This window comes from Melanerpes formicivorus, unplaced genomic scaffold (genome assembly GCF_026170545.1).
Source record: "Melanerpes formicivorus ecotype bairdi unplaced genomic scaffold, bMelFor1.0.p_v2 SCAF_127, whole genome shotgun sequence".
NCBI lineage: Eukaryota > Metazoa > Chordata > Aves > Piciformes > Picidae > Melanerpes > Melanerpes formicivorus.
In genome coordinates this window covers 304041-318496 of record NW_027142479.1, presented here as the reverse complement: position 1 = coordinate 318496, position 14456 = coordinate 304041, and the positions used below count along the sequence as shown (strand labels likewise).

The window sequence follows — 14456 nt, the reverse complement described above, 5'->3', positions numbered from 1 at the left end:
CAGCCAGGCAGGGCTGGGAAGTTTCCACCTTTCCCTGGCCCCTGAGCTCAGCAGGTGGAATTGCTCCTCTTTCTTGCCTTGATGGAAGACAGAAGCAGCAGCCCCAGCTCTGGCAAGCAGGGGGCTCCTGGGCCACCTCAGGGCTGCTGGGCAACGGTGTGGTGGCCAGGGGTGGGGTGCGTCCAGGAGAGTGCTGATGGCACAATGGCCACGGTGACCTGTGGAGATGGCCTAGAAAAGGGAGCACTGTGCTCAGGGCCTTGGTCAGTTGCACCTGGTGAGGTGAGCAGAGGGCAGGGGAGGGACAGGACTGGCAGGGGGCTGCTGAGGGAGGACTGGAGCCCAGAGCTCAGAGCTCAGGGCCTGTGCTGCAGGCCCAGCTGTGTCCTGCTGCTCCCTCAGCCCTGTGCTGCTTCTCCCTCAGTGTCAGCAGAGGAGCACTTGGAGGAGAAGCCTCAGCACTGCGGTGTCAGGGACACTCCAAAGGCTCAGCGGTGACGAGTGCCAGGAACGAGATGGCCACCAACCCAAGGCAGCAAGGTGAGGGCAAAGCTTCCCTCACACAGCCTGGCACAGGGCTGCTTGGGCACAAAGTCCTCTGGCAGGCTTCCCCTGGCCCCACAGAAGTGCTCAGCCCTCTGCCATTCACTCTGTCCCCTGCAGCCTGCCAGCTGTGCCTGCAGGCAGAGCTGGACCCCGAACTCTATGGATGGAAGAGACAGCAGGACGGGCTGTGTGTCCATGACTGCTGCCTGGTGAGTGCCTCAGGGGCTCCCTCCTGCCCTCCCACAGCCTGGCCCTCCCACACTCTCCTCAGCAGCTCCTTCTCTGCTCTCTCTTCTCTCCTACAGTACTTTGCCAGTGACCTTTATGCTGTCGTTTCCGTACCAGGCTGGGTGGGCTACTGCTTCTCTCATATCCAAAGAGTAATCAACAATGCAGCACAGAAGGTGAGGACCTGGCAAAACCAGGGAGATTGGTGCCAGGAGAGGTTTCACAGTAGCACAGTATCACAGTGCAGTGGAGGTTGGAAGGGTCTAAGCCCTGCTTGAGTCCAAGCCCAAGGACTGCAGGAGCTCAGCCAAGAGCCCAAGAAAGCAAGCCCAGCCCTTCCCAGCAGCTCTGGGGCAAAAGTCTTGCTGCCAGCAGCTGCACAGAGGCTCATGTGCCAGGCGGAGCTGGGGCTGTCCACAGCAGTGGGGATCTACGGCACCCTGCCAAGGGGCGAGGGGCTGGCTGTGGAGGTGCTGAGCAGATGCTGATGGAGGCTGCTGTGCTCTTCCCAGATCTGCTGTGTCTGTGGCAGGAGTGGAGCTACCATCGACTGCTGGGAGTTGAGCTGTGGGCGAAGCTTCCACCTGCCCTGCGCCCTGCGGGGTGAATGCATCACTCAATACTTCGACTGCTTCAGGTAAGCGCTGAGGGCCCTGCCCAGGGAGGCTCCTCACCTTCCCTCCCCTTCCTGCCAGCTTCAGGCAAACCAGAAAGGAGCCTGCTGGGCCTCTGCCCAAGGCCAGGCACAGGCACAGGCACAGGCAGAGCTGGCCGAGCCCTGGGGCTCCTTCACCCCTCCTCTGCCATCCTCCTCAGCAGCAGGGAAGGAGCCAGCACCACACAGCTTGCCCAGCCCTTTGCTCTTCCCCACAGTGGCTTCTGCTCCCAGCACCGCCCACAGCAGGCAGTGGACAGGGACCCAGAGCCCCACACCGACTGCCTGCTCTGCTTAGAGGCTGTGGATGACAGCAAGTCCTACAGCACCATGGGATGCCCAGCGTGCCAGCACGCCTGGTTCCACAGGCGTTGCATCCAGGTACCAGCTGCCCCCTCAGCCCAGGGGCACGGCAGGGTCTCGGCAGCACCAGGGCCTCCCTCATGCTCCTCCTGTTCCTCCTGCAGGGCCATGCGCTGCGTGCTGGCATTTCAGCTTTCCAGTGCCTGCTCTGCAGGGACAAAGAGCTGTTCCAGCAGGAAATGCTCAGGATGGGCATCCGCATCCCCAGCAGGTTGGTTGCTTTTCTTCACAGCTCACAAGCAAGGAGGGTGCCAGGGCTGTGCCAGGCCGGGGGCTACCCATGCGCTCCTCAGCCTCCACTGTCTCATGAGGCTGGCTTCAGCTCCAGGGGGAGTGGGAAACGGGGCAGGGGGCAGGCAAGGGACTCCCTGCACCTGCCCCATGCTGGGCCAGCAAGCACTCAGCAACTTTCCTTCCTCCATCAGACCACCTGCATGGGAGACTGCTGAGGCAGTGGAAAGCCTCCTGGCAAGGCACAGCCGGTGCGATGCCAGCCAGTGCCTGTGCCCAGCTGGCAGGGAACGGGCAGAGGTCGAGGGGTAAGTCCCCAACACTGCACCTCAGGCCCCTGCACAAGGGCTGTGTCTGGCCTAGGGCTCAAAGCAGAAGCTGCAAGATGCAGAGCCCTGCTGGACACTGCCCTGCTGCTGTCACTTTGTCCTCCCAGCCAGCAACCCCTTTGCTTCCCCAGGCCCTGGCAGCTGCTTCTGTGCAGCTCCTGTGCTGCTGAAGGAAGCCACAGGAGCTGCTCCAGCCTGAGGGACGATGCAGACAGCTGGGAGTGCCAAGGCTGTGCTGGCCCCAGCACTGGTAAGAACCAGAGCCCTGGGGTGCCCCTGGGCTGCTGTCCTGGCACTGAGTGCCCAGGCTGGCTTGGCAGAGCCCCTCTGCTGCAGCAGGGCCGGGGCACTGCTCTGGCCTGGCCTGCCGCAGCCATGCAGGCTGTGCTCTTCACCCTCCTGCTTCTCTTTGCAGCTTCCAGCGCCAGCTGTGAGACTGCTGCCCCCAGCTGTGCCAGCCAGGCCGGATCGGGGCCTCTGCAGAGGTGCGCAGGGCCCGAGGGCAGCAGCCGCTGTGCCGCCCCTGGGCCCATGTGGGTGCGAGTCGGCTCCCGCCTGCAGCGCCGCGCCCAGGACCAAGCCTACAGCCGGCCCCGGAGATGCCAGCAGGGCAGCCGAGCCACAGCCCCCATGGCAGGGAGCAGCCCCCGCAGCCAGGCAGCGCCGGCACTGCCCCGCAGCTCGCTGCCCCCCCAGGCCGGCAGCCCCCGCAGCGCCAGCCGGCTGCCAGCGGCAGCTGCCTCCAGCTCCCCAGCAGCTGCCAGCTGCAGCTGCCCCAGCTCTGCCAGGCCCGTGCGGGGCACACGCCGCTGCAGCTTGCGCCGTCACACCGCAAATCCTTACAGCCGGCCCGGACAGCGCCCAGGCACCTGAGCTGTGCTGGCCCCGAGGGATGCCCCCGTTCCCCCTGTCCTGGAAGAGGCCTTAGCAAGCCAGGTAAATCCAGCTGGCCACTGCCCTTTCTCCTCCCTCCCTGCTGCAGGCTCCAGCTTTGAGGTCGAGAAGCCAACAGGCAGGGACCCTTGAGGCTGCCTGGGGGTGCTGGAAGCCAGAGCCCGAGCCTCACCTTTCAGAGAGGCAACTGCACGTGTCAGAGGCTGTTGGAGGTGTGTGCAGCCTGCTGCCAGGCAGCATTTTGACCCGGCTGGCTGGATGTGAGCAGGTGATCTGCCCTTGGGCCGTTGGGATTTCAACACGGGCATTGAGAGAGGATGAGTTGAGAGCCCAGCCCCTGCTCGTTCATGGGATTCCAGAGGGTTACAAGCACCTGCTTTGTGCTCCTGTCTTCAGGGCAATTAGCCTCTTTTCTTCGAGCAGCACCGTGTTGGAGTCACAGATCTCTGCCACAGCAGAGTGCTCTCTCCTCTCTGTCTCCCTTCCTCCAATTTTGGATGATTCCTGCCTTTTGCATTACAAATTGCAACTCAGAGTATCCCCTCATCCAGCAAAGGTTTTGGTGACCAACAGCTCAGCGGGTCCTGAGTAACTCACTGTCCTGAAGGGACAAAAGCCTCAAAAATGCCCTGAACCAGACACTGAGGCAGGAGCCAGGAGGTCTGTGTTTTCAGGAGATTGCCCACGTTGCCCAGGCTTGTCTGATCCAGACGAGGAGGGCAATAGTAGGGTGACTCTGAACATGCTCTGCCTATGGCCACTTAGCTCTGGCTATTAGAAGGAAAGAACAGAAAGTTGTTGGGTGGCAGGGAGGACAATTTATTAGTGAGGTGCTGTTGCCTATAATGTTGATCAGAATGGGGAGGAAGTGGAGAAGGAAAAGAGGCAGAAAAAGGAGCAGAGGAAGAATGAAATGGAAGCAGGAGCGAGGGCAGAAGCTGCTGTACAGGCAGCTGAGCTGGCTCCATGAGGAAAGAATGAGGTGCTTGGAGAAGAGGAGGCTGCAGTTCTATCGAGGCAGGGATAGAGGATGTGGATGTCAGTGACAGAGACTAAGATCTGGAGCTCTGCTGGACAGCGCAGTGCTGCTGCCACTTGGATCCACATCCCCAGGAGGTTGGTTGCTTTTCTTCACAGCTCACAAGCAAGGAGGGTGCCAGGGCTGTGCCAGGCCGGGGGCTACCCATGCACTCCTCAGCCTCCACTGTCTCATGAGGCTGGCTTCAGCTCCAGGGGGAGTGGGAAACGGGGCAGGGGGCAGGCAAGGGACTCCCTGCACCTGCCCCATGCTGGGCCAGCAAGCACTCAGCAACTTTCCTTTCTCCATCAGACCACCTGCATGGGAGACTGCTGAGGCAGTGGAAAGCCTCCTGGCAAGGCACAGCCGGTGCGATGCCAGCCAGTGCCTGTGCCCAGGCGGCAGGGAACGGGCAGAGGTCGAGGGGTAAGTCCCCAACACTGCACCTCAGGCCCCTGCACAAGGGCTGTGTCTGGCCTAGGGCTCAAAGCAGAAGCTGCAAGATGCAGAGCCCTGCTGGACACTGCCCTGCTGCCGTCACAGCCGGCCCCGGAGATGCCACCAGGGCAGCCGAGCCACAGCCCCCATGGCAGGGAGCAGCCCCCGGAGCCAGGCAGCCCTGTGCTGCTTCTCCCTCAGTGTCAGCAGAGGAGCACTTGGAGGAGAAGCCTCAGCACTGCGGTGTCAGGGACACTCGAAAGGCTCAGCAGTGACGAGTGCCAGGAACGAGATGGCCACCAACCCAAGGCAGCAAGGTGAGGGCAAAGCTTCCCTCACACAGCCTGGCACAGGGCTGCTTGGGCACAAAGTCCTCTGGCAGGCTTCCCCTGGCCCCACAGAAGTGCTCAGCCCTCTGCCATTCTCTCTGTCCCCTCCCTTCTTTTCCTCAGCAAGCAGAGCCCAGGCTGGCAGTGGCACAATTAATGGCTGATGGAACTAAAGTCAACCAGCAGCTCAACTCCAAGCCTTCAGTGCCAGCCCAGAGTGTGCCAGGCCCAGCACTTCCAGCTGGGCACCGCTTCCAGCTGGCTCTTCCCACAGCTCTGCATCACCGACAGCCTCAGCACCAGCAGCATGGCAGCAGCAGAGCCCTCCTGCAATGCTCCAGCACCAGCAGGACCAGCACCAGCATCCAGGCAGCACTGGGGCAGTCTCATGGATCTCCAGCACTGCAGATCAGCAGCCCCAGCACCAGCAGGCAGCTGCCATCGATGTCCTCCTGCTCTTGATGTCAGCAGCTGCTCCAGAGCCCTGGGACAGAGCTGCTGCTTTCAGGCAGGGTCTGGTTTAGAGTGATGCTTTTAGAGAACATTCCCAAAAGGAAACTCCACTTCCAGCAGGGCTTTTTGGGCTTATTCCATAGATCACCATAGAATTCCAGGATGCTTTGGGTTGAAAGGGTTTAGTTCCAGTCCTTCTTCCACGGGCAGGGATGCCTCCTACCTCACCAGCTTGCTAAAGGCCCCATCCAGCCTGCCTTTGAATGCTTCCAAGGTTGGACCCTCCACAGCTCCTCTGGCAGCCTTTTCCAGTGCCTCACTTCATACTTGGTCTATTTCCAATCTTATGTTTTCAGTTCTCTGGGTCTGTTTCTTCTCACTTACTGAAGAAAGGAGGCTGTTACAAGGTGGCTTTTCCTGCCTGGTATTTCTGTCTTTGCAATGTTTTCAGTTTATTGAGGTTTTCCCCCTGCTGGAGCTAAGCCACCTCCCTCAGCACCACATCTCTGCCTCTTTGAAACACCTCCAGTCCCACCAGCACCCCTTGCCAAGCTCCTCACCAGGGAGAAACCTGAAGGAACACAGCAACACAGCTGGTTTAGAATCAAAGAACTGTTTTGGTTGGATAAGGTCTTTCAGCTCATCCACTCCAACCATTCTCTAACTCTCCCAAGGCTGGGGCTAAGCCATGGCCCTCAGCACCACATCTCTGCCTCTTTGAAACTCCTCCAGGAGTGGAGATTCAACCACCTCCCTGGGCAGCCTCTGCCAGGCTTTGAGAACCCTTTCAGGGAAGAAGTTTCTTCTAATGTCCAACCTAACCCTCCCCTGGGGCAACCTGAGGCCATTTCCTCTCATCCTGTTCGTTCTGCTGCAGTGCTACCCTTGGTCTGGGGGCTCCTGCCCTGCAGCCTGCAGTTCCACACAAAGGACAGGACTCTCTCCCTATCATTGCCACTCCACATGGGGAGACAGCAGGGTGTCAACCGTGGGAGGGTGACCAAGAGAGCTATCTGAGGGACTCCTGCCCTGAATGGGGCTCCAGCTGCTCTTTCTCATTTCAGTGGTGCTCAGAGGGGTAGCACAAGCTGCAGAGGGCCATCAATGTACTCAACACACTTGTCCAGCTCTCCTCTGAGGAGAAATCAGAGAATCACAGCATTGGGGAATGTTAGGGGTTGGAAGGGACCTCTGGAGACCCTCAAGTCCAACCCCTCTGCCAGAGCAGCATCACCCAGGGCAGGTCACACAGGAACACATCCAGGTGGGGTTTGGAAAGTCTCCAGAGAAGACTCCACAACCTCTCTGGGCAGCCTGCTCCAGGCCTCCAGCACCCTCACACCAAAGAAGTTTTACTCCTCAGGTTGAGGTGGATCCTCCTGGGCTCCAGCTTGTACCTGTTGTTCCCTGCACCATCAAAAAGAGCCTGGCCCCTTCTCCTTGGCACCCACCCCTCAGATATTTGTAGACATTGAGAAGATCCCTTAAGATAAGGAATGCACTGATTTGGGGCCCAGGGGAAATCTTCAGGGCAGGTAGCAATTCAAAAAATGGAATGGAATGGAATGGAATGGAATGGAATGGAATGGAATGAAATGAAATGAAATGAAATGAAATGAAATGAAATGAAATGAAATGGAATGGAATGGAATGAAATGAAATGGAATGGAATGGAATGGAATGAAATGGAATGGAATGGAATGGAATGAAATGAAATGGAATGGAATGGAATGGAATGGAATGAAATGAAATGGAATGGAATGGAATGGAATGGAATGGAATGGAATGGAATGGAATGAAATGAAATGGAATGGAATGGAATGGAATGGAATGGAATGAAATGAAATGAAATGAAATGAAATGGAATGGAATGGAATGGAATGGAATGGAATGGAATGGAATGGAATGGAATGGAATGGAATGGAATGGAATGGAATGATGGCTTGATGGCCGCACCCAGAGTGGCTGTCAGTGGCTCCATGTCCCAGTGGAGGCCAGGGACAAGCGGAGTCCCTCAGGGATCAGTCCTGGGACCTGTCTTGTTCAACATCTTTGTGGGTGACATGGACAGTGGCATTGAGTGCACCCTCAGCAGGTTTGCTGATGACACCAAGCTGTGTGGTGCAGCAGACAGGCTGGAGGGAAGGGAGGCCATCCAGAGGGACCTTGACAGGCTGGAGAGGTGGGCACAAGCCAACCTCATGAGGTTCAACAAGACCAAGGACAGGGTCCTGCATCTGGGTCGAGGCAATCCCAGGCACAAATACAGGCTGGGCAGTGACTGGCTGGAAAGCAGCCCTGAGGAGAGAGACTTGGGGGTGCTGGTGGACAAAAAGCTCAACAGGAGCTCTCAGTGTGCACTTGCAGCTCGCAAAGCCAATCAGATCCTGGGCTGCAGCAGGAGAAGTGTGGCCAGCAGGTCAAGGGAGGTGATCCTCCCCCTCTACTCAGCCCTGGTGAGACCCCACCTGGAGTACTGTGTCCAGTTCTGGAGCCCCTATTACAAGAGGGATGTGGAGGTGCTGGAGCGTGCCCAGAGAAGGGCCACAAGGATGATCAGAGGGCTGGAGCACCTCTCCTGTGAGGACAGACTGAAGGAGTTGGGGCTGTTCAGTCTGCAGAAGAGAAGGCTCCAAGGTGACCTCATTGTGGCCTTCCAGTATCTGAAGGGGGCTACAGGAAGGCTGGGGAAGGACTGCTCAGGATCTCAGGCAGTGATAGGACTAGGGGGAATGGAATGAAGCTGGAGGTGGGGAGATTCAGGCTAGATGTGAGGAGGAGGTTCTTCACCATGAGAGTGGTGAAGCCCTGGAATGGGTTGTCCAGGGAGGTGGTCGAGGCCCTGTCCCTGGGGGTGTTTAAGCCCAGGCTGGATGAGGCTCTGTCCAGCCTGATCTAGTGTGGGGTGTCCCTGCCCATGGCAGGGGGGTTGGAACTAGATGATCCTTGTGGTCCCTTCCAACCCTGAATGAAACTATGAAACCATGAAACTATGAAATGAAATGAAACTATGAAATGAAATGAAATGAAATGAAATGAAATGAAATGAAATGAAATGAAATGAAATGAAATGAAATGAAATGAGCTATTTGCTGTTTGTGTTCCTTGGGACAAAGCCCAGCAGGCCTGGGGGGATCTTTCCTAAGTTCACTCCCTGGACAAGGCTCAGGGATCAGGATTAGAGATTCACAGTGAGGCACCTTGGGGCTGGTTAATTCACAAGGACAAAACAAGGAGTCTGCAGATAAGTTGCCTTTTCCTTCCATCCCAGAATACTCCTGCTGAGCAGCTGTGGCTCTGGCTCTACTTGGCAACACTAATACAATTCAGCTGGCAATGAGGCTCCGCTTTGCTTCTGCCTTGCAAAGTCTCTCACTTCACACAACTGGAGCATTTGGCTCTGTTCAGTCCCATCCTTGTTCCTTTCCTCTGCAGGCCTACAGGAGAAGCCAAAGACACAGCTTCAGACATCACTGCCAGCCCTGGAGCAGAGGCCTTGCCCTGCTCCAGTTTGCTGGGAGATGCAGCTGTGGGTGAGCAGGGAGGGGCAAGCGGAGCTGCTGCTTTCAGTGGATCCAAACACAGCACCCACGGAGGGCTCACAAAAGCTCTGGGCATGAGGCAGGGACTGGGAGGAAAACAGAAAATATCTCAAAGCAGCCCAGAAGAACTTCCTGCCCCCCAAGCACCCATCCAGCAAGGCAATCCCTACACATCCTTCCCTCTTCTCCCTCCCTCAGTCCCTCCTCTAGCCCAGGGGCTCCAGGACCTTCCCCAGCCTCGCTGCCTTGCTCTGGACAGGCTCCAGCCCTCAATGTCCTTGCTGGAGTGAGGGCCCAGAGCTGAACACAGCACTCGAGGTGTGACCTCCCCAGTGCTGAGCACAGGGGGATGGGCACCTCCTGTCCCTGCTGCCTGCTCCTGTGTGACCCAAGCCAGGATGCCATTGGCTTTCTCAGCCACCTGGGCACTGCAGGCTCATGGTCAGTGACTGCCAACCATCATCCCCAGGTCTCTCTCCTAGTTGCAGCTTTCCAACCACACCTCCCCAGGTCTGTATCTTACCAGAGGAACTGGCAAAGAAATGATTGCTTTAAAAAGCTAAGCAAGGATTATGGTTACTGCTTGGCCAGGGAGCTCCTGTGGCTTGTGGCATGAGCAAAACACTGCTCTGGGCCTTGCCTTCTCCAAGCCCCCTCTTTGTGAGGGGAAGCATTGAATTTGCTTTTCCACCTGCCCAGCTAGAACAGAGATTTTCTGGGAGCCAAACAGAGGCAAAAGAGATTGTCTGGGAAGATAAAGAGGGCACAGACTGAACGAGCAGGAAACTGAAGGGGGACTGAGACTTCAACACACCAAGTAAACAAAACCGTTTCTATTTCATGCCTTGAGAGGAGAAGGAAGAGCTTCAGGACCTGTGGAGGTCCTTGTTCATGGAGAGTGATCTGTGAACTGTGGAGGCTCTCCACAACATCTGGGAGGAGAAGTTTTGATCCAAATTCAGCAGGTTTGGTTCCCCTCTACCAGCCACTGCTGACAGCCAACGACAGAGCCCTTTCACAGATGGAGAAGCAAAACAAGCAGAGGCTTTACCCCAGGTCCCACACTCCTTGTGGAGAAAGGTCCTTAAACTCTGGCCAGCTGGAGCCCTCCCTAGGACCTGCTCCACTGCCTCCCAGCCCTACAGTTAGCAGCTGAGTTGCAGGAAGGAACACGATTGAAGCTTCTCCTCCATTAAAGCTCCCTGATTGATGGACTGACAGCAAGGAGGCTGACAGCAACCTATGGGCCTCAATGCCAGGAAGCCAGCAGCAGGGCAGTCCCTGTGAGCCAGAGGGTCCCCACCCCAGCATGTGCTTGTCCTTAAAGAGGCATCTGGCTGCTGGTGCTGGAAAGCTGAACTGCTCTGTCCTCAGCCCCACACAGGAAAGCTCTTACAGCAGAGGCATTGAGCACAGCTCACAGTCCTGGAATGGCTTAGGTAGGAAGGGACCTCAGGGATTGTCTACTCCAACCCCCCCTCTCATGGGCAGGGACACCTTTCAGCTAGACTTGGTTGCCCAGGGCCTCATCCAATCTGCACAACCCATTCCAGGCTCTCACCAGCCTCCTACTGAAGAACTTCCTCACCCCCAGTCTAGCCCTGCTCTGCCTCAGCTTCAAACCATTCCCCCTTGGCCTGACTCCAGACACCCTGGAGAAAACTCCCTCTGCAGCAATCCTGCAGAATGCCTTCAGGTATTCCAAGGCTGCTCTAAGGTCTCCCTGGAGTCTCTTCCTCTCCAGGCTGAACACCCCCAGGGTGCTCAGGGTCAGAGGATGTGGATCTCGGCGACAGAGACTAAGCTCTGGAGCTCTGCTGGACAGCGCAGTGCTGCTGCCCCTTGGCTCCACATCCCCAGGAGGCTGGTTGCTTTTCTTCCCAGCTCCCAAGACAGGAAGGGGCCAGGGCTGTGCCAGGCCAGGGGCTGCCGCTGAACTCCTCAGCCTCCACTTGCCATGAGGCTGGCTTCAGCTAGAGGGGGAGTGGGAGACAGGGTAGGGGGGAGGCAAGGGACTCCCTGCAGCTGCCCCATTTCTCCATCAGACCACCTGCATGGGAGAGTGCTGAGGCAGTTGAAGGCCTCCTGACAAGGCCATGCAGGCTGTGCCCTTCAGCCTCCTGCTTCTCTTTGCAGCTGCCAATGGCAGCTCTGAGCCGGCTGCCCCCCGCAGTGCCAGCCAGGCAGGGCTGGGAAGTTTCCACCTTTCCCTGGCCCCTGAGCTCAGCAGGTGGAATTGCTCCTCTTTCTTGCCTTGATGGAAGACAGAAGCAGCAGCCCCAGCTCTGGCAAGCAGGGGGCTCCTGGGCCACCTCAGGGCTGCTGGGCAACGGTGTGGTGGCCAGGGGTGGGGTGCGTCCAGGAGAGTGCTGATGGCACAATGGCCACGGTGACCTGTGGAGATGGCCTAGAAAAGGGAGCACTGTGCTCAGGGCCTTGGTCAGTTGCACCTGGTGAGGTGAGCAGAGGGCAGGGGAGGGACAGGACTGGCAGGGGGCTGCTGAGGGAGGACTGGAGCCCAGAGCTCAGAGCTCAGGGCCTGTGCTGCAGGCCCAGCTGTGTCCTGCTGCTCCCTCAGCCCTGTGCTGCTTCTCCCTCAGAGTCAGCAGAGGAGCACTTGGAGGAGAAGCCTCAGCACTGCGGTGTCAGGGACACTCCAAAGGCTCAGCGGTGACGAGTGCCAGGAAGGAGATGGCCACCAACCCAAGGCAGCAAGGTGAGGGCAAAGCTTCCCTCACACAGCCTGGCACAGGGCTGCTTGGGCACAAAGTCCTCTGGCAGGCTTCCCCTGGCCCCACAGAAGTGCTCAGCCCTCTGCCATTCACTCTGTCCCCTGCAGCCTGCCAGCTGTGCCTGCAGGCAGAGCTGGACCCCGAACTCTATGGATGGAAGAGACAGCAGGACGGGCTGTGTGTCCATGACTGCTGCCTGGTGAGTGCCTCAGGGGCTCCCTCCTGCCCTCCCACAGCCTGGCCCTGCCACACTCTCCTCAGCAGCTCCTTCTCTGCTCTCTCTTCTCTCCTACAGTACTTTGCCAGTGACCTTTATGCTGTCGTTTCCGTACCAGGCTGGGTGGGCTACTGCTTCTCTCATATCCAAAGAGTAATCAACAATGCAGCACAGAAGGTGAGGACCTGGCAAAACCAGGGAGATTGGTGCCAGGAGAGGTTTCACAGTAGCACAGTATCACAGTGCAGTGGAGGTTGGAAGGGTCTAAGCCCTGCTTGAGTCCAAGCCCAAGGACTGCAGGAGCTCAGCCAAGAGCCCAAGAAAGCAAGCCCAGCCCTTCCCAGCAGCCCTGGGGCAAAAGTCTTGCTGCCAGCAGCTGTACAGAGGCTCATGTGCCAGGCGGAGCTGGGGCTGTCCACAGCAGTGGGGATCTACGGCACCCTGCCAAGGGGCGAGGGGCTGGCTGTGGAGGTGCTGAGCAGATGCTGATGGAGGCTGCTGTGCTCTTCCCAGATCTGCTGTGTCTGTGGCAGGAGTGGAGCTACCATCGACTGCTGGGAGTTGAGCTGTGGGCGAAGCTTCCACCTGCCCTGCGCCCTGCGGGGTGAATGCATCACTCAATACTTCGACTGCTTCAGGTAAGCGCTGAGGGCCCTGCCCAGGGAGGCTCCTCACCTTCCCTCCCCTTCCTGCCAGCTTCAGGCAAACCAGAAAGGAGTCTGCTGGGCCTCTGCCCAAGGCCAGGCACAGGCACAGGCACAGGCAGAGCTGGCCGAGCCCTGGGGCTCCTTCACCCCTCCTCTGCCATCCTCCTCAGCAGCAGGGAAGGAGCCAGCACCACACAGCTTGCCCAGCCCTTTGCTCTTCCCCACAGTGGCTTCTGCTCCCAGCACCGCCCACAGCAGGCGGTGGACAGGGACCCAGAGCCCCACACCGACTGCCTGCTCTGCTTAGAGGCTGTGGATGACAGCAAGTCCTACAGCACCATGGGATGCCCAGCGTGCCAGCACGCCTGGTTCCACAGGCGTTGCATCCAGGTACCAGCTGCCCCCTCAGCCCAGGGGCACGGCAGGGTCTCGGCAGCACCAGGGCCTCCCTCATGCTCCTCCTGTTCCTCCTGCAGGGCCATGCGCTGCGTGCTGGCATTTCAGCTTTCCAGTGCCTGCTCTGCAGGGACAAAGAGCTGTTCCAGCAGGAAATGCTCAGGATGGGCATCCGCATCCCCAGCAGGTTGGTTGCTTTTCTTCACAGCTCACAAGCAAGGAGGGTGCCAGGGCTGTGCCAGGCCGGGGGCTACCCATGCGCTCCTCAGCCTCCACTGTCTCATGAGGCTGGCTTCAGCTCCAGGGGGAGTGGGAAACGGGGCAGGGGGCAGGCAAGGGACACCCTGCAGCTGCCCCATGCTGGGCCAGCAAGCACTCAGCAACTTTCCTTTCTCCATCAGACCACCTGCATGGGAGACTGCTGAGGCAGTGGAAAGCCTCCTGGCAAGGCACAGCCGGTGCGATGCCAGCCAGTGCCTGTGCCCAGGCGGCAGGGAACGGGCAGAGGTCGAGGGGTAAGTCCCCAACACTGCACCTCAGGCCCCTGCACAAGGGCTGTGTCTGGCCTAGGGCTCAAAGCAGGAGCTGCAAGATGCAGAGCCCTGCTGGACACTGCCCTGCTGCTGTCACTTTGTCCTCCCAGCCAGCAACCCCTTTGCTTCCCCAGGCCCTGGCAGCTGCTTCTGTGCAGCTCCTGTGCTGCTGAAGGAAGCCACAGGAGCTGCTCCAGCCTGAGGGACGATGCAGACAGCTGGGAGTGCCAAGGCTGTGCTGGCCCCAGCACTGGTAAGAACCAGAGCCCTGGGGTGCCCCTGGGCTGCTGTCCTGGCACTGAGTGCCCAGGCTGGCTTGGCAGAGCCCCTCTGCTGCAGCAGGGCCGGGGCACTGCTCTGGCCTGGCCTGCCGCAGCCATGCAGGCTGTGCTCTTCACCCTCCTGCTTCTCTTTGCAGCTTCCAGCGCCAGCTGTGAGACTGCTGCCCCCAGCTGTGCCAGCCAGGCCGGATCGGGGCCTCTGCAGAGCTGCGCAGGGCCCGAGGGCAGCAGCCGCTGTGTCGCCCCTGGGCCCATGTGGGTGCGAGTCGGCTCCCGCCTGCAGCGCCGCGCCCAGGACCAAGCCTACAGCCGGCCCCGGAGATGCCAGCAGGGCAGCCGAGCCACAGCCCCCATGGCAGGGAGCAGCCCCCGCAGCCAGGCAGCGCCGGCACTGCCCCGCAGCTCGCTGCCCCCCCAGGCCGGCAGCCCCCGCACCGCCAGCCGGCTGCCAGCGGCAGCTGCCTCCAGCTCCCCAGCAGCTGCCAGCTGCAGCTGCCCCAGCTCTGCCAGGCCCGTGCGGGGCACACGCCGCTGCAGCTTGCGCCGTCACACCGCAAATCCTTACAGCCGGCCCGGACAGCGCCCAGGCACCTGAGCTGTGCTGGCCCCGAGGGATGCCCCCGT

The 14456-nt window shown here is 59.2% G+C and overlaps 1 protein-coding gene and 1 long non-coding RNA gene across 2 annotated transcripts; both read left to right on the top strand.

The window, feature by feature from the left end:
• The first annotated feature begins 451 nt into the window (after positions 1-451).
• LOC137456520 (uncharacterized) lies at positions 452-897 on the top strand. Its single transcript, XR_010991039.1, has 3 exons — positions 452-540; positions 664-755; positions 852-897. It is a non-coding gene; the product is annotated as an uncharacterized lncRNA (long non-coding RNA).
• A 3741-nt stretch (positions 898-4638) lies between these two features.
• LOC137456521 (G2/M phase-specific E3 ubiquitin-protein ligase-like) lies at positions 4639-13537 on the top strand. Its single transcript, XM_068167986.1, has 7 exons — positions 4639-4690; positions 11866-11957; positions 12054-12152; positions 12489-12613; positions 12850-13012; positions 13099-13205; positions 13420-13537. Exons 1-7 carry the CDS (start codon positions 4639-4641, stop codon positions 13535-13537), a joined length of 756 nt encoding a protein of 251 aa, XP_068024087.1.
• Positions 13538-14456: the final 919 nt, after the last annotated feature.

Bases quoted from the DNA above. Each gene is read 5' to 3' on its own strand.
- LOC137456521 (XM_068167986.1), top strand. From the start codon at position 4,639: ATGCCAGCCAGTGCCTGTGCCCAGGCGGCAGGGAACGGGCAGAGGTCG. The intron at 12,153-12,488 runs GTGAGGACCTGG...TGCTCTTCCCAG, and splicing joins TCAACAATGCAGCACAGAAG to ATCTGCTGTGTCTGTGGCAG. The intron at 13,206-13,419 runs GTTGGTTGCTTT...TTTCTCCATCAG, and splicing joins GGCATCCGCATCCCCAGCAG to ACCACCTGCATGGGAGACTG.